At 46.0% G+C, this 18,964-nt stretch overlaps 1 protein-coding gene across 3 annotated transcripts in view; it reads right to left on the reverse strand.

Moving 5' to 3' along the window:
* SRPX (sushi repeat containing protein X-linked) overlaps nt 1–18,450 on the reverse strand; it is a 93,521-nt gene extending 75,071 nt beyond the window's left edge. Inside the window, exons 1-2 of one of the 3 annotated variants that reach the window (XM_070257795.1) lie at nt 18,165–18,450; nt 17,514–17,671 (exon numbers count right to left, since the gene is read on the reverse strand). In XM_070257795.1, the coding sequence (XP_070113896.1) occupies nt 17,514–17,604 (91 nt within the window). In that variant the 5' untranslated portion in view covers nt 17,605–17,671; nt 18,165–18,450. Of the gene's footprint in view, nt 1–17,513; nt 18,092–18,164 lie in introns of those variants that run through there. The other 2 variants (XM_005614064.4, XM_005614065.4) reach the window with 2 other exon arrangements.
* Between the last annotated feature and the right edge of the window lie 514 nt (nt 18,451–18,964).

Genomic DNA, 18,964 nt, shown 5'->3' on the forward strand with positions numbered 1-18,964 from the left:
ATTGATTTTATGAGGCCAGCATTACAGTGATGCCAAAACCACACAAAGAATTACAAGAAAAAAAAACAACAGGATGATATCCATCATGAACATTGATGCAAAAGTCCCGAGTGAAATATTGCCATATATTATTCTTTTTATGTATTGCTGCGTTTTATATCAACGCCAAGTGGCATATATCCTGGGAATGTAAAGCTGGCTTGATATTTAAAAATCAATCAATAAAAATAATCAATCAATGTAATCTACCACATTAACAGACTAAAGAAGAAAATTCACATGATCTTATCAATTGATACAGAAAAAGCATTTGACAAAATTTAGCATCCATTCGTGACAAAAACTCACAGTAAACTAGGAAGAGAAGAGAACTTCAACTTGATGAAGAGAGTCTACAAAGAACCAACAATTAACATTATACTTCATGGTGAATGACTGAGTGCTTTCCCCCTATGGCTGGGAATAATGCAAAGACCTCCACTCTCACCACTCTTTCTCAGTTACACTGGTAGTCCTAGCGATAAGATAAGAAAGAAAGAAAGGCATACAGATTGGAAAGGGAAAAGTAAACCTGTCCCTATTCACAGATGGCATGATTATCCATGCAGAAAATCCTAAAGAATCTATAAAATAATGCCTGAGGTTAGCAAGGTTGCAAGATATGAAGTCAAAACACAAAAATCACTTGTATGTCTATATGCCAGCAAAGAACCATTAGAAAGTGAATTTAAAAAAAAAAAAAAACATTTCCAATAGCTCCAGAATATGAAATACTTAAGTATAAATCTAACAAACAGGTACTGGATTTGTATACTGAAAACTCCAAAATGCTGATGAAAGAAATGAAAAATGACCTAAATAGATGAAGAGATATACCATGTTTGTGCATTGGAAGATTCAAAATATTTAGTAAAGATGTCAATTCTCCCCAAATTGATCAATAGGTTTAACATAATTCCAATCAGAATCCCAGAAGGCTTTTTTGGTAGATATAGACAAGTTTATCCTAAAATTTATATTAAACTTACAGCCAAAGCAATTTTGGAAAAAAAGAATAAAGTTGGAGGAAGCACACTACCCAATTTTAAGACTATTTACAAAGCTACAGTAATTAAAATAATGTGGTATTGGCAAAGGATAGGCACACAGATCAATGGATCAAAATAACACAGAAACAGACCTGCAAAGAAACTATCAATTAATTTTTTAATGAGGTGCAAAGGCAGTTGAGGGGAGTTCATTATATGTCAAGTGTACCTCAATAAAGCTGTCTAAGGAAAAAGACCCTGTGTGCTCCTCTCACCATTTTTCTTTTTTTAATTTCAGGAATTTCAAGAATGTTAAATGCATGAAGAGGGGCCTTTGGGATTCACAAAAATGGAAAATTATTTGGGACACTGAAGCTGTTCATCCAAGCTTCTTTTTCCAAATTTAGAAACTAGATGAAAAATGTTCTGTTACTTACTCCTCACGTAATCAGCGCCTTTATTAAGCAATCAGCATCGAATTTAACATTAGGTCCTGGAGAAAAAGTAATATGAGAATATAAAATAATACATTTCAGACTTTACCACTGATTACAAATAAATTCAAAGAAAAAAATCAAGGTTCAATTACATCTCTTAGGTATTGATTGTACCACGAAACACTAAAGCCCTTTGTTATAGGGCACAAATGATGCAAGTTCCTTGAAATGAAAGGACATTAGGACACTTGAGGGCAGAAAAAGTAGGCAATGGGAGATTTTTTTAGGGAGCCCAAAAACCAGATTGGCTTGGAAAAGCATGATGGGAGACACCCATGTCCACTTGAGCTTACAGTAAATGATCTGCCTCAAATTGCTAGTGGCCAGTGGTTACCTAACAGTCATGGCCAGCAATTTGTGGGTGTCTGTCACATAAAGTCCAATGAGGGAGTCAGAGAAAATGGTTAGTCAGCCCTCTACAAGGAACAGAAATGTGTGCAAGTTGTTTTCTTGGAGTTATAACTATACCTTATATTTGTATTATACGCTACAAATCACTTCCTTAGGAGAGCAGGTGGCATTGTTCACATTTGGCAGATGAAAGCAGAAGTTAAGGTGGTCAAGTTCATCCAGCTGGTAGGTGGGTAATGATGTTGAGAATCTTTTCATATACCTTCTTTGGTGAAGTGTCTGTTAAAACATTTTGCCCAGGGGGCCAGCCCCGTGGCCAAGTGATTAAGTTTGTGCACTCCGCTTTGTCAGCCAGGGGTTTTGCCAGTTTGGATCCTGGGCACGGACCTAGCACCACTCATCAAGCCATGCTGAGGTGGCATCACACATAGCAGAACTAGAAGGATCAACAACTAGAATATACAACTATGTACTGGGGGACTTTGGGGAGAAGAAGAAAAAGGGAAAAAAAAGACTGGCAACAGATGTTAGCTCAGGGCCAATCTTTAAAAAAAAAAATATTTTGCCCACTCTTCAAATGGGGTTACTTGTTTTCTTATTGAGTTTAGAGAGCTCTATATATTCTGGATAAAAGTCCTTCATCAGATATGTCATTTGCAAATATTTTCTCCAGCCTGTGGCTTGTCCTTTCATTCTCTTAACTGTCTTCTGAAAAACAGAAGTTTTAAATTTGGATAAAGTACATTTTTTACCTTTTATAAATCATATTTTTGGTGTCATATCTAAGAAAGCCTTGTCTAACTCAAGCTCACAAAGATTTTTCTCCCATATTGTCATCAAGAAGTTTTATAGTTAGAGATTTTATATTTAGGTCTATGTTCTTTTTTGAGCTACCTTTTCTTTAATGAAGTCTTTGCCTTTGATGAAAATAAGAGAGAGAAGTGTGAAGGAGTAAAGGATGGAGATGGTGCTAGTAGCAGTAAGCACTGGGAAATGAACTTTGGATATTCCCAGGACTACAGATTTACTCAGTTCTATGGATTTGCAATGAATCTGGGCATGCCACATTCTGTCTAAACAGCCTAATACACTTGGATAGCTAACTAGGGTCCAACATTTAATCAGAATGCATCCAGAAAACATCCTGGGAAATTAAACTCACATTTCCAACGTGCTCTTCCAAACCAGCCCTGTAGTGGGTAGCTTGCAAAGTTGGCCACCAACAGTTCCTCCCACCTTGCACATGCATACTGTTCTTCCTATCTTAAGATGTAGTCTATCCACTACCAGCACCACCCCCAAATCTAGGCCTGCTTTGGGATTTGCTTTAACGAATAGAATATGACAGAAGTGATCCTGTCACAGTTCTGTGCCTAGGCCTTAAGTGTCCTAGCAGCTTTGGCTTTCATCCCCTGGGAAGCCATTAGCATATAAGGAAGTCCATTTACTCTGCTGAAGAGAAAGGCAACATGGAGAGATAGAGAAGACAGAGAATAGGAGACTGCAAAAAGGTAGAGAGAGGCGCCCAGTCATCCCAGCTCTCTCAGATGAAGTGTCAGACATGTGAGTGGAGCCATCTTGGATCCTCCAGCCCCATTTGAGCTGCCCCAGCCAACTTCCTGTTGAGCAGAGGGGAACCATCCGCACTGAGCCCTGCCCAACCTGTAGAATCATGAGCAGATAAATGGTGGTTGCTGTTTTAAGCCACTAAGTTTTAGGCTGGCTTCTTACACAGCAATAGATAACTGAAACACTCACTCCCCAAGCTGCCCCATAGAAGTCTGCCTTACGGTTCACTGACTAACCGAGGCAGCTCTCTGCCCCAGGAATCAATTCAGCGGTAGAAAGACCTTTGAATCACAAACCAAAATCTCCGTTAAGTTCTAGCTTAGCCATTGCTTGTGTGAGTTCCCCCCAAAACAGACTCTGAGATAAGGTGCAAGTAGCTCATTTGGGAGGAGATCCCAGGAAGCACAATGATGGACTGAGGAAGAGAGGGAAGGGAGGAAAGGCCGCGAGTATATGGCTTACAGGGCAACTGCTGCGGGCAACTGGGGCTCCAGCCTACTGGGGACTCTTGCACCCAAATACTGACCTTATGTAACTTCTTTCCCTATTAAAGCTACTCTTAAATATCCATTTTAACTTTATTTTCTCCAGAAAAAAAATACTAGTAGTAACATGGGGGACTGCCGAGAGGATGATTGCTGCCAGACATGAGCTCTCAGAGACAGCCTTGCTTCTATGGCTGCTTCACCTGAGAGAATGTTCCTTCCTCTATTCAAACTCTTCTGCCCAAGGCCCCAAAGAGAAGACCCTAAAGGCAGAGTCGATGGCACCCTCAGGCACTCCACCTTTAATTAGCAAAGACAGTTAAGAGAGCATGCGGCTTGTGAAATTTTCATTGTAGCCATATTTTACACAGCTAACAAAAAGGAAGTTAAAAGGATAATGCTAAAAATGAGGCATTATTCTTGTCCAAGGGAAAAATAATACTCTTTTTAGTTTAGTCTTCTGTTTTATGAAGGGCTAAAGTGTGTCCCTGCCCATCACCTAAAGCCGGAAGCGAGGAGAAACGGGAAGACACAGGCACCTAATTCTGAGGATGTCAGCCCAAAGCCGGGGCCCTCAACAAATGCCTGGTCCCACCAAGAGGCATTCCCAAAGCCCTGAGGTCTGTTCACATTCAACACAGACAGACAAAAATAAGTCCAGCCTTTAAAGTAAAACCAGACAGCAGAATAAAACAATGGCATATGCTCCTCCAAAGGCTCAAGTGCCCTTTACAGGGGTCAACTGAGACAGTCAAAATCCAAGGAAGGAGGGAGTCTGCAGCCAGGCCTTGAGCAGAGGGTCCTAGATCAAGGCATTGGCTGAGGCCACGTGGAATCAGAGAGCTGGAGAGCATGCGATGGAGACGTTGAGCTGGAGAAGAACTCTCTCTTGCACCACGTTCACATTTGGGGGCCATCAAATTGCCTCTGTTTCCTGGCAAATGAGGTGATTCTGCTTCTTTACAATTCTGTTCAAAAGGCAAAACCAAATCAGGAACCCACCCATTGGGCTGGCCCGGTGGCACAGTGGTTAAGTGCACACGTTCTGCTTCTCGGCAGACCGGGGTTCGCCGGTTTGGATCCCGGGTACGGACATGGCACCACTTGGCAAAAGCCATGCTGTGGTAGGCATCCCACATATAAAGTAGAGGAAGATGGGCATGGATGTTAGCTCAGGGCCAGTCTTCCTCAGCAAAAAAAAAGGAGGATTGGCAGCAGTTAGCTCAGGACTAATCTTCCTCAGAAAAAAAAAAAAGAGCCCACCCATCCACATCAGCTCTTAAGGTCTGGAGGCCTCACCTCCATTTACACAAAAAGCAAGGATCTGGCAACAGAACTTAGTGGTTCCTCTTACCTTACCCTCAAGCCTCAGTGTCACTGGGATTTTCAAACTAAGAGACAACACAGCATTTACAAACTCTCTGATAGCAAAAAATGAAAAGCATTCAGAAAAGTGTTCGCCCACAAGTCTAAGGCCATTACAGCACTGGCCCTGATGGCGAACAGCAAAGGGGGAAGCTCTGGAATGAGAGGGAGTGAGCTGAGCTCTGAGAAGGAATGCACAGCGGCCCTGCGCTGAGAGGCACTACCTGGGGAAAGGCCACTTCCTCAGATCTGAATGCTTTCAGAGGCTTTCCCATGGAAAGAAGGGTTACTCGCTGCGGGCAAGGGCACCAGCAAAAGCCATTTGGATTTGACTGGCCTGGAAAGATGGGTTTGGAATTTGCATGAGGAAATTTTGTAGAGGAAAGAAGAATATTCTGAAGGGAGGCAGTGTGCAGAGGAGGACAGAAATTATCTACATCCCAAGGGTTGTTCCCAGCTTTCTTCACATTTTTAATACATAAAAACACATTTTAAAGAATACATTTCCAACAGCCAAAAGTTGGTGGCTTTTAATGGAGAAAATGTTGTTTTTTTTCTTTTGAGGAAGATCAGCCCTGAGCTAACATCTGCTGTCAATCTTCCTCTTTTTGCTGAGGAAGACTGAGCTAACATCCGTGCCCATCTTCCTCTACTTTTTTTATATGTGGGACGCCTGCCACAGCATGGCTTGATGAGCGGCGCCATGTCCGCACCTGGGATCCGAACTGGTGGACCCCAGGCCGCCAAAGCGGAACATGTGCACTTAACCGCTGCACCACCAGACCAGCCCCAGAAAACATCCTTTAACCAAGTATGCACATGATTGCTCAGCAGAACAGATGTGAGACAGATGATGCTACCCAAAGGTTTTTGTTTTTTTTTTTTAGTTTTTGCCCCCTTGAGCCTGCAGTGATCACTGCCACCAGTAAATACTTCAGGAAATTCAATGTCATCTTCCCAAATGTCCTGTCCTGAAACCAAAAACACTGTCCCCTTTAAAAACAACAAATGTGAAACACTAGTCTAATGAGATGCTCTGAGAAAATAATTTGAAAATGTCCACACCAGTGGTTCTCACACTTGAGTGTGCATCAGAATCACCTGGAAGGTTTGTTAAAACACAGATTGCTGGGGCTGGCCCCGTGGCCGAGTGGTTAAGCTCGCGCGCTCCACTACAGGTGGCCCAGTGCTTCGTTGGTTTGAATCCTGGGCACGGTGGACGTGTCACTGCTCATCAAACCACACTGAGGCGGCGTCCCACATGCCACAACTAGAAGGACCCACAACGAAGAATATACAACTATGTACTGGGGGGCTTTGGGGAGAAAAAGGGGAAAAAATAATAAAATCTTTAAGAAAATAAATAAATAAAATAAAGTTTAAAAAAACACAGATTGTTGGGCCCGCCTTTCCTCACAATCAGATTCAGTAGCTCAGGGGTGGAGCCTGAGAATTTACAAATCTAGTAAATTCCCAAGTGCTGCTGTGGCTGCTGGTCTGGGGAGCACAGTTTGAGATTTTGTGGTCCTCTCCCAGAAGGTAACAAGGTACATTAGCATATCAATGACCCTGAGCAGTCCAGCAATAAAGAAATCTACTTAACCCAGCATTTCCCAACTTATTTACAATTCGTTCTGCTGTGATAGAACATCTGTGAACCTCTCTTGGAAGCAATGCTTCAAGGAAGTCGCTTTTGGGAATGTTCTCCTATGGGTACCTGCAAAGCCCAGGGCTGGTCCTGACCCGCTGAAAGATTACAGGCTCCTGAAGGAAGAGCAATCAACAACAGACAGATGTCCGAACCAAGCCCTCAGCAGCGGCCTGGGGTGAGGGGCAGCAGAGGGCTGTGGGCCACATCACATAGCCGGATCCTGGCAGGGCAGCAGATCTGGAGAGACCAGAGTCTGCTGCCCAGAAATCCAGGCAGCACGCAAGTCCGTCAGCAGGTAGAAAAGGCCAGTCCTCACCTCCAGCCTTGCATTGGAACACCAGGCGTTGACCAAGAATTGGCGAGAATAAAACAGGGTTCTAGTTTCTAGAGGGTCTAAGGTATGAGGAGATTACCAAGTCTCAAACACAAAGAATGAGACACCCACTTTTCTGTCAGATAAATTAGCAGTACAGTGTACAATGCTAGTCACAGCATTCTGGCCTAGACCTCTTAAAAGACCCCTTGGCTAAGGCCACGATGAGTCCCAAGCTGAGCCTCACGGTGAAGAGGAAGCAGCCCCAAACACCTAGGGAATCTTGTTCAAAGGTAGAGTCTGATTTCATCGGTCTGAGGTGGGGTTCAAGAGTCTACATTTCTATAAAGTTCCCAGGTGAGGCTGGTTCTCAGTCCATACTTTGAGCAGCAAGGCCCAAGTTTAGGGGTTGGCAAACTTTTTCTGTAAAGAGCCAGACAGTGAATACTTTCAACTTTGTAGGTCGTGTAGCCTCTGTCACAACTACTCAACTCTGCTGTTGTATCACCAAGTAGCCACAGCCAGAACCCAAACAAACGAGCACAGCTTTGTTCCAATGACACTGACATTAGAATTTCATACAATTTTCACATCACAAAATATTCTTCTTCTTTTGATTTTTTCAACCATTTAAAATTTTCAAAACCATTCTTAGCTCACTGGTCATAGAAAACCAAGTGGTGAGCCATATTCAGCCCGCCTGGATTTAGTTTGCAGACCCCTGCCCTAGATGACTGGTCCCCACCCCAGATCTGCCAAAGCAGAGTACACAGAGGTAGGGTCAGGCAAACGTTATTTCATCAGACTCCCCAGGTCATCCTAATTCAGCCTGTCCAAATACCATTGCTGGACTGAGAACCGCTTACCCACCCAATCTCCTGAAAAGGTAGGAGGCCCCCTCTTAGTGCTGCAACAGCTCAGTCTTCCTGACTTGCCCAATTTGGCGGGCTTGGGAGGCTTAATGTGAGGGGCTGGGTGTGCTCTCCTGACTTTCCCAATGGTGTCAATATCACTCATCTTCCAAGGTGCTCCCTCCTCCCTAACCCCAGTGGCATTGGTTTCTGCTACAAACGTGTAGTCCCTGTGTCTTTAAGCGTTGGTCAGTTTCAGTAATCCTCAGTCCCAGGACAAGGTCTTGCTAGAGAGACAGGAGTAACCCAGATCACACTGGTATGGTTTTCTTACCGAGCTGAAGTTAGTTCTAAAGTACAGCTTAGCTGCAGGGCAAAGCCTGCAAGGGACCTGTTACCAACCACTGCAGACAGACTTTGCCGCTGCTAGAAGGTTAGGCCAGGCAGGAGGACTTCAAAGAAGATGAAGTCAACAGCGCCCTAGGGCTCGGGTCTGTTTTTGAGTTAGAAAAGGGAGTAGAAACCTAAAGCCTGTGCGTGCTTATCTCAGGAATGTCAGGGACTTAGGAAAGGAAGTCTAGAGGATGCAATGATGAAGGCAATGCCAACAGGAAAAGGGAGAGGAGAGGAAGGGAGCTATTGTGTGGCAGTTATAAACAGGCAAACTGCCCCGTCTTGGCAAAGGGCTGAACTCATTCATCAGATCAGCACTTCTCCAATTCCACTATGTGTAAGAATCATTGGGAGGGATCTTGTTAAAATGTACATGCTGATTCAGTGGGTCTTGGGCGTGACCTGAGCTTCTGCATTTCTGACTCGCTCCCAGTGATCCGAGAATTCAAGGATGCAAAGATGCTGCTGACATGCCAGCGCAGCTTTCTGTTTTGTTCTTCTTTTAAATAGACAGAAGCTGTAAAAGAACATGGGGTCTATGGCTCTGTCCCACCTGGGGCTAAGCTACTGACATCCAGGACTGCCACAGGGTTGTTCGCGGCATTCCCTACACCACTGCACTCACCGTCACACCCACCAAAAGAGCAGGCGGGTTCCAAATTATCCTGCCCTCCACTCTTCAAGTCTTGAGTCCTGGGCCTGCCTCTATCTTTTTCCTAATTAGCCCAAAGTCTGTCTCCTGACCAAGCCCTGTGCCCACAGAATTACATGTGCCCAGACAGGGCATCTTTTTCTAATTCGCCCGAAGGCGCCTTATGGGCTAGCAGTGGCCCTGCAGCCAGCAGTGAGAGGGTGGCAGGCATCCTTAGGTGACTCTTGCCAGTATCCTGCCACAGTTGGCAGAACAGACACTGCTTTGTCACTCAACCCTTGAACAGAAGCTGTTAACAAGCTGAGATAAAAGGATATCACTTAATCAAAAAGAGATAATATCAAGGGTTGGTGAGGATGTAGAGAAACTGGAACCATCATACACTACTGGTGGGAATGTAAAAGGGTGCAGCCCCTTTGGAAAACAACCTGGCAGTTTCTCACATGATTAAACAGAGAGTTACCATCTGACTCAGCCATTCCACTCCTAGGTAGATACCCACGAGAAGTGAAAACATATGTCCAAACAGAAACTTGCACATGAATGTTCACTGCAGCATTACTCATAATAACCAAAAACTGGAAACAACTCAAATGTCCATGAACCAATGAAACGATAGATAAAATGGGGTCTATCCACACAATGGACATGATTCAACTATAAAAAGGAAATCAAGTACTGAGACCTGCTATGACATGGATGGATCTTGAAAACATTATGCTAAATAAAAGAAGCCAGTCACAAAAGGACAAATATTGTATGATTCCATTTATATGGCATGTTAAGAACAGGCAAATGTATAGACAAAGAAAATTAATTAGTGGTTGCCTAGGGCTGGTGGGGGGGTGGCATTGGGGAGTGATGGCTAAGGGTGTGGGGTTTCTTTTTGAGGTCATGAAAATGTTCTAAAATTGCGGTGATGGACACACAACTGTGAATACACTGAAGACCACTGAATTGGTTTAATGGGTGAATTGCATGGTATGTGAATTATATCTGAATAAAGCTATTAAAAATGTCATCACACATCAGTTGGGGAGCTCAGAGCAAGAGGTGTAGAGAGGGAGTATTTGGGACCTTGACAAAAGGGTACAAGGACTGGCCCCGGGACAGCAACTTCTCAGAACCCTTGAGGAACATCCAAGCAGCCTCAGGTAGGAGACCCTGAGATTGCAGCCTAGTGTTGATATGAACAACCATGCTGAAATACACCCTAGACAGGGGCCCCACGGGTGCACACAGTGCCATGGATTCTTGCCTGCCTATCCCTGGTGCCCAGGACAGTGCCTAAAACATAGTGGCTGCTCAAAAATTGAATTCAATACATGCCTATGGTAAAGTGAAGGGAATTCTGGAGTCATCAGACTGAGCTCTAAATCCAGCTCTGCTTCTAACTCCCTGTGTCACCCCAGACAAATTCCTTCAACTCACTGAGTCTCAGTGGCTCATCTCTAAAACACAGAGAATTATGTCTCGGGCGCCCTCCCAGTCTGAGGTTCCACAGTTCCATGAACTAGGTGGCCCATGCAGGGGAGCCTGGATGTGGACGAGAAACTCCTGCGGAAATCTAGATAGGGCCTGAGACACCCATCCAGCATGTCAGGCCTGGCAGAGACATGCTCCCTGGTGGATTTCATTCCACAGGTCCACTGAGAGCCTCCTGAGAGCCAGGTCTCTGCTAGGCCATGAGGACACAAAATGAACAAGACCCCAGGACCCGCTCATATGGCCGAGGGCATCAGATCCATGAGTAGCTAATAGCAAAACACTATGATTCTAACCCTTGGAAAGCTGAGTTAGAATCTAAGCGGAAACAGGATTTCAACACTGGATATTTAAAGGAATTGGAGCCTTTGACAAATGCTGAGTCAGTGGCAACAAGTCTGTCAGAGTTCCTATAAGGAATGGCCACTCTGGGGGCAGAGTCTCAGAAGGTGGCCACGCCACCACTTCCTCACCACTCCACAATGGGCCTGCCAAACCCTGGCTCAATTCTCGCCCTGTGGCCCTAATTTAACCAGTGTTCAACATTCTTGGATCCCTCAAACTGGCAGGGTCATTCAGCTCAGCCACCCACACAGTAAGTGGCAAGCCAGAGTCATTTGTCCAAAGGTCCTGGGGTGCAATCAGCATCGAAGAGATAGATGTTCATTAGGCACAACTGGACAGACACCGCAAACAGCCTGTGACAGCAGGGAAAACAAGTCGCTGGTACATGTGACCCATCACACTAAAGGTCACTGTGAGAGCAGGGCAGAAGAAAGAGTGCAACAATATTTCAAAGCCAAGGCAGAAAGTCTGCCCCCACATTCTATGTTTGGATCTGTCTATTACTCATAAAAAAAAGTTTTAAAGCCAATATACTCAATTTACAACCCCAAACCTCTGGGATAATCCAAGCCATTATGTCCAAACCCATTTATCTTTTCCCTGGAGAACAATGCATAAAAAGACATCCAGTATGAGCTAAGGATTACGGGTGAGTGAATCATTCAGCTCGGGAATGAGTGCTCCAGAGGTTTCTGAGGCCAGAGTGTGCCATGCAACCGTAAGATCCAGGTGCAACCAATTATCATTTGGACAACTTGGGAGCTTAGCAATGCTACCAATGACTCTTCTTTTGCACAAGCTTTATCCTTAAATCTTTATCTGAGAATCCTGCCCCCAGCACTCCCTGGAGTTTCTAAGTCTCCTAGGATAGTGTCCTAGGGTGATTTGCTCTGACCTGTTGCCTGTCCACATGGGTCTTTTGTTCAGGGTAGTGCAAATTTCCTCTGACATTTTGCTAGTTCGCATTACTTTTTCTTTGGGAATTATCATCTTGGAGATCCCGGTTAAATCCTGCAGGGATATTTGAAATAAAACGTGTTTCTTCCCCGTCACAATTACTTCAATCGATCAATTAATCCACAAATATTGACTAAAGCTCTGCGCCCAGGTCCCAGACACTGTGCTAAGCGAAGGGTACAACAAATTGCCAGCCTGGGCCTAAAGGCGATTATAATCTATGATTATGTCTGCTTTATTTGGTGTTGCTTTTTAAATGAGGAGAACAGGAAATTGTACTGCTGGTTATAACTCAAGAGGCCACCTGCTCATTGGTTCAATCAAAGTTTCCCTACTCTGGCAATTTCATCCTACTCTGGATGTTGATTTCTATGCCCATTAAGTGTACATTCTCTCATGGAATGAGTGAGTCATGGTTTTGAATTGGGATAGGCCTTCTCCCCAGAAAAAGAACACCCTCACAGATTTTTGTTTCCAATTTCAAAATGTTCTTCAAGAAGCCCACAGACCTGGTAATTTAACCTTCCTTGGGCCTGTAGTGATGCTATCATTGGCATCAGCCTCTATCAACATCATTCTTCAACATCCAGGCCCAGTGTTCCTGCATGGCTCCTCTCTGTATTTCCAGGGCCTGTCAACCCATGTGGGTTATAACATTTACCACCATAGATAACTTGGTATCTATTTCCCCGTAAGATAGAAAGCTACTGACAGAAGGAATTCCCTACCTTCTTTATACTGGTATCCCAAGCACTCCAGCATTCAGTGTCCATTTTAAAAAGCAAGTCTCTGGGTAGAGCTCAGGTTTCATTAGAGAAGGCAGAAATGGGTTCTATTTCAGAACTAGATTCAAATATCCAAGAGAAAGACTCAGGCCTCAAAGACCACCATAAACAATGGTCCATAAAACAATGGCCCATAAAAGCTGATGGTCAAGAAATCACACAGCTGAGAACTGAGGGGCTGACTTGAGAAACTCTCTACGAACTGGAACTCAGGAGAGGTGATTATTCACATCGCTATTTTGGAAATGAATCTTTAACTTGAACTCTTTAATCATAACTTGGCTGCTACAATTTCATACTATGCTATAGCCCGGTAAAGGTAAACCTTCTTCTGTCTAAACACAATCTTCACTTTCAATTACCCATTTTAGTCGTGTTCTCTGAAAGGAGAATTGATGTAGCACACATATTTGCGTTTACTAAGGAAACCATTCAACCACTTTGGAAGGGGCTGTGGCAAAGTGGCCAACAAAAATAATAAATGCAAACTCCAGCTTGTGGCTGTAGTCAGTCTCTCGTCTTACAGCCCCCAACAGAGAAGGTTATTGCTTAAACAGAGGGTGTTCATGGATTTAAAAGCAACCTCTATAGCCAGCAAGCCATAGTCCCCAGGTGTGTAGATTCGTGGTGGCACAAAGCCCTGTTTACCCGCACACATGTTTCTCTCAGCTCCTTTTCTGTCCGATGGTCCATCACCTGAGTCACAAGGAACCATTAACTCGATAACCACAAATATCTACTTGGCTCAAGGTGCTCGGCTAGGCGCCGTGGGAAATACAAAGAAAGGCAAGGCGTAGCGGTGCTCTACCTTCAAGAGCTCAGAATCTAGAAGTATAGAGAAGTGCATAAATTATCATAATGTATGGCATGTATGACAAATAGTACAGGAGAGACACGAAGTGCTGTGGGTGTTTAAAGGAAGGCAGAAGCTTCCTGCTCACGGGATCAAGGATAAGTTTCATCCAAGACGGGGTGTCAGTAGACGATGGGCAGAATTTGGACAGACAGGTGGCTCGGGGGAAGCATTCCAGGTGTAGGAAGCAGTAATCACCAAGAAGAAAGAAAATGTGACTCAAGTTCTATAAAAACAGGTAGTCTAGGGGCTGGTTCACTTGCTCTGCTTTGGTGGCCCTGGGTTTGCGGCCCCGATCCTGGGTGTGGACCTAGCACCGCTCATCAAGCCATGCTGTGGAGGCATCCCACATAAAATAGAGGAAGACTGGCAACAGGTGTTAGCTCAGCAACAATCTTCCTCACCAAAAAAAAAAAGCAAAAATAACCCAGGCAGTCTATTTTGTCCAGATTTTAGGAAGAAAATGCCAGATGGAAGTGTCCTGCTCTCCCCAGCATTCTCCTTTTTAATGCAGAGTAATTTTGTTAGCTGATTACATGTTTTAAGTCCAGATAGAAATTTCTAGCCTAGCCTGCTCCTGGTGAGGCTTTAATTGTATATCCTGAGCCAGGTGTTCAGTTCCTAATACTTATCTCCAAATGTGGCCTTTCAGAAGACTGCTTTGGCTGATGTGGTCTGGTTTGGCTTTTTAGCAAAACCTCACTCGGCTTCCCTAACAGGCGAAACCACACTACTTTACTAGTTTTCTCCAGGCGTAAGATTCACGGAGGCTTTTTAGTGGCTATGGTGCTCAGTGTCCATCTTTAGCCTTGCTTGCAAAAGCAGGGGGAGTGAACCCCCAAAATCTCAGATATAAATGAGGTTTCAAGAGTTCACTTAAGAACAGAATAAAAATGGAAATACAAATCAAAACCACAAGAGATAGCACCTCACACCTGTTAGAATGGTTATTATCAAAAAGACAAGAAATAAGTGTTGGCGAGGACGTGGAGCAAAGGGAACCCTTGTGCACTGTTGATGGGAACAGATACTGCTGCAGCCACTATGGAAAACAGTATGGAGGTTCCTCAAAAAATTATAAATGAATTACCATATGATCCAGCTATTCCACTTCTGGGTATTCATGCAAAGAACATGAAAAAACTAATTTGAAAAGATGTATGCATCCCCATGTTCACTGCAGCATTATTTACAATAGCCAAGATATGAAAGCAGTGGCTGGCCCCGTGGCCAAGTGGTTAAGTTCACACACTCCACTTCGGCAGGCCAGGGTTCACTGGTTCGGATCCTGGCTGTGGACCTACAAACCACTCATCAGGCCATGCTGTGGGGGCATCCCACATAGAAGAACTAAAACAACCTACAACAAGGACATACAACTAGGTACTGGGGCTTTGGGGAGGAAAAAAAAGGAAGATTGGCAACAGATGTTAGCTCAGGGCCAATCTTCCTCACCAAAAAAAAAAAAAAAAAAAAAGATATGAAAGCAATCCAAGTGTCCACTGATGGATGAATGGATAAAGAAGATGTGGTATATATCTACGATGGAATACTATTCAGCTATAAACAAGAATAGAATCCTGCCATTTCTAACAACATGGATTGACCTTGAGTGCATTATGCTAAGTGAAATAAGTCAGGCAGAGAAAGATAAATACCATATGATTTCACTTATATGTGGAATCTAAAAAAAACCAAACCAAACCACAAAATTTGAGCTCATAGATAGAGGACAGATTGGTGGTGGCCAGAGGGGTGGGTGAAATGAGCGAAGGTGGTCAAAAGGTACAAACTTCCAGTTATAGAATAAATAAGTCCTGGGGATGTAATGTACTTAATGTACAGCATAGTGACTATAGTTAATAAAACTGTATTACATATTTTAAAGTTGCAAAGAGAATAAATCTTAAAGGTCCACATCACAAGAAAAAAAAAATTATGTAATTATGTATGGTGATGAATGGTAATAGACTTATTGTGGGGATCACTTTGCAATATACACAAATATTGAATCACTATGTTGTACACCTGAAGCTAATAAAATGTTATATGTCAATGACACTTCAATTTCAAACAAAGCCAGGAGTAAAAACTCCTATCTCTTATAGGCATACAAACACAACCAAACACAGACAAGTTTGCTAGAAACTTTCCATACATTTCGTGGGGGTTTTTAGAGACACTGCATCCTTGTTAGGCTGCAAAGAATAAACCAGAGGGCCAGAAAAGCTGCATCAAATTTAAAGATGGAGGAACTCCAGAGACCTTTTAGGAGTGGAAATGGGAATGATTTACTCTCACTCTGACAGACTTGCTATTAAATCTCAGAAGCTTACATAATCAGGGGGCTGATGGGGCCCTAGATCCACTTCTCCCTCTTTCACAGGTTCCATGATTCTGTGGGTGTCTGGGCCCTGGCAGCAAGCTACACTGTATAAGGGTAGAAGCTGAGAGAAAGGAGAGCAGAGGGCAGGGTAAGGTAGGGTAGGGGGGAGGTCAGATGGAAAAAGAGAAGAGGCCCCTTGGCGGAGACAGGCTCCACCAGATGCACAGGCAGCTCAGAGCAGCCTCCCAATTCAGCGTGATAGGCTGCCTCTAGCTTCTCAACTTCTCCTCCTGCTTCCTGTCCAGTATTGACTTCCCCTTTGGCTCTAGGTTCATTTTACCGTGACTCCTGCTAAAGGGGCTGGGGGCATTAACACACCAGCCATGGGAAACGCACTGCCTGGCACTGGAGATAGTCTCCTTTCCGCTTTGCCCTAAATCTGTTCCTACCAAACAGCTTAAAACTTACAAGAGTCAGCGCAAAACACAAATGTTCCTGTCTATCACTTTACAGAGTTGTTTGATTCATTCATTCATTTGGGGATGTGCAGAGGATTGCCAGCAGCCATCCCTACATCTCCCAAGCACACTATCTGGGAACCCTCCCCACCCCTCCATCCTTCTCCCAGAACTCCGTAGGTTCATTTCTCAGACCTCAGATTTAAACTGCCCACAGGGTTGAACGCAAAGCCAAATATCTGCACGCCCTACAGTCCACGTCACCCACGTTCCCACTAACACTAAATTAAAATGCGCCCAAGGCTTTCTTCTCCATTCCTGGGCGACAGGGGTACATCCAGGTTGTCTTGCCCCTCTGAAGCTCTTTGCTAACCTCAGACTTCCAGATGAGGGCATTAGCTGGAGCATTTTAAAGGGCATCTCCAAAGAAAGTTTTGTCACCACCATGAGAGCTCTAATAAACACCAGGGGCCCCTCAAATGCTAGAGACCAAGCCCTCCGGCAACAAGAAGCCACACCTCCTGCCTAGCGGAGCCGCGCGTGTGTAGTCCTCTTTCCCTGGGGCTAACCAAGCGCATGCCACATGTCACCACTCTCAGCTGGCACCTCTCACCGAGCGGCGCAGACTTTCTCGGAATCCCCAGCAAGGGGGGTTGGGGGATGCGGGAGAGGCCCCCCTGTGCTGTTCACAAGAGTCGCCCTACCGTGGCTTGTGCCCTGCAGCCCCACGGGGTGGCCTGGGACCTCGAGTGGGAGGGGGTAGGGGTTCCTTCCAGGAAAAGCTGCCAGCCCCCTGGGCCTTGGCCGTGAGCAACCGTATGAGAGGCAAAACTCTGGGTGGTGAGAAACTAGCCCGCGGCCAAACTTCTCTCCATAGCCTCCAACGCCAACGTGGGTTTCATTGGTCCCCTGGAACCTCAGACGCAGAGGGTACACGGGCTCGCGGCGCCGCGAAGGCGCCCGGCGGTGGGCTGCCGGTCGGCTCTCCCCTCCCAGTGCCCAGATACGAGCCCTGCTCCGCGTCACCTCCTCCCTGGGGCGGCGAAAGACGAGTTCGGCGCAAACAAAGGCGCCCCCTGCACCTCCCTTCGTCCCGAGGGAAGGGTCCCCGGTGGCCAGCTGGCGAAGCTGCCCCGCCTCCGGCCCTACCTGGGAAGCCGCGGCTCGGCGGGACTCGCAGCAGAAGCAGCAGCAGCAGCGGCGGCAGCAGCAGCGCGGGCCGGAGTGCGGGGCTCCCCATGGCGCGCGGGCGCTCCGCTCGGCTCCGCGCTTCCAGGGGGCGGGAGGAGACGGACGAGACCAAGGGGCTGCGCTGCGAGCGAGCGAAGGCCGAGCTGGAAAACTCCTCCTCTCGCCTCTCTCCCTCCTCCCGCCTGGGGCCTGCCCTCTTTCCTCCGCCTCCCCGGAACGCTGGCGCGGTTCGGGGCTCCAACCCACCCCCCTCCTTTTGTGCCAGCGCTTCTTCTGGAAGCGAGGCTGACCACCCCAGGGCCAGAGAGCGCCAGAAGCGTGCCCTAGCAAAGCAGATTATCCTAAAGTATCTCTCTGTTCTCCACTTGCACTCCCTTTCACCCCAAATACACACACTGTGGGGGCCCAACCACCTCCCTGATCCCTCGCACAATGTCGTCTGTGCAGAAAGCTGCGAGAATCGCACAGAAACAGACAACCGACGGGGTCCGGAGCGGCCCATCGCGGCTGGTTATTATGGCCGCGTTCGCTGGTTTGACCCTCACGACCACGCCCCAAGTTTGGTGTTACCCATTTTATCTAAGAAGAAACCGACGCTTAGAAACTTGCCCAGGTTCACGGTTACAAGCAGAGCGGGGATTTGAACTTAGGTGTGTGGTTCTGCCGGCGCCAACGTCCAAACAACAGCTTTTTTGTTTCTCTTTTGTAAAGGAATGAATCGACGGCTGGACCGGCGCGTGTCTGCCGCACTGCGGTTTGGGATGGGGCTTGAGGTTCTCTTTCCAGGATCGGCTGATAGGCGAGCGCAAGGCACAGAAAGTTCCCTGTCTCACCCACAGCCCCGGGAATCCAGCTGTTGTAGTTTCCTGCAACCAGATTTCCCCATTTCCTGGGTTGTTCTGGGCCACCCCAAGGACACCACGACCAGCCTGGAGCCTCCACCCTGTGGCCTGGCATCAGGATAGGGTTTCTAGGCTGCCTGCAGGACGGATCTGGTTTCTTCTTCGAGGCTTTCTCAAATGTGTTTTGTTTTTTTTTTATAAACCCATAAGGCAAGACCTCGTCCCTTTCCTGCCTGTGGGCTTTCCTGCCCGGTGATCTTAGCTGAGGCAAATCCCAAACAGGGCTGCTGCGTTACGTTGTGCAGTTTGGGCACTGCACGAAAGCGCCTGGAAGAAGGGGCATGTGGGAGCTGAAATCCGGCCACCTCTGCGTTCAAGGAGCCCTGTGCCTTGGCAGGGTCCACATCCATTGTGAAAGGGCACATTTCTCCTTGCCACAGCAGTCTGGTCTGTTAGCTAGACTAAGGGCCCTGGGAACATCCATCCAGAAGGTTTTTGAATTGTTTTATCTTGAGGGCCTGCCCTGTTTCCCAGTTCTCACAACAGCCCCTGCCTTGAACTTCTGTC

This window comes from Equus caballus, chromosome X (assembly GCF_041296265.1).
Source record: "Equus caballus isolate H_3958 breed thoroughbred chromosome X, TB-T2T, whole genome shotgun sequence".
NCBI classification, from domain to species: Eukaryota; Metazoa; Chordata; class Mammalia; order Perissodactyla; family Equidae; genus Equus; species Equus caballus.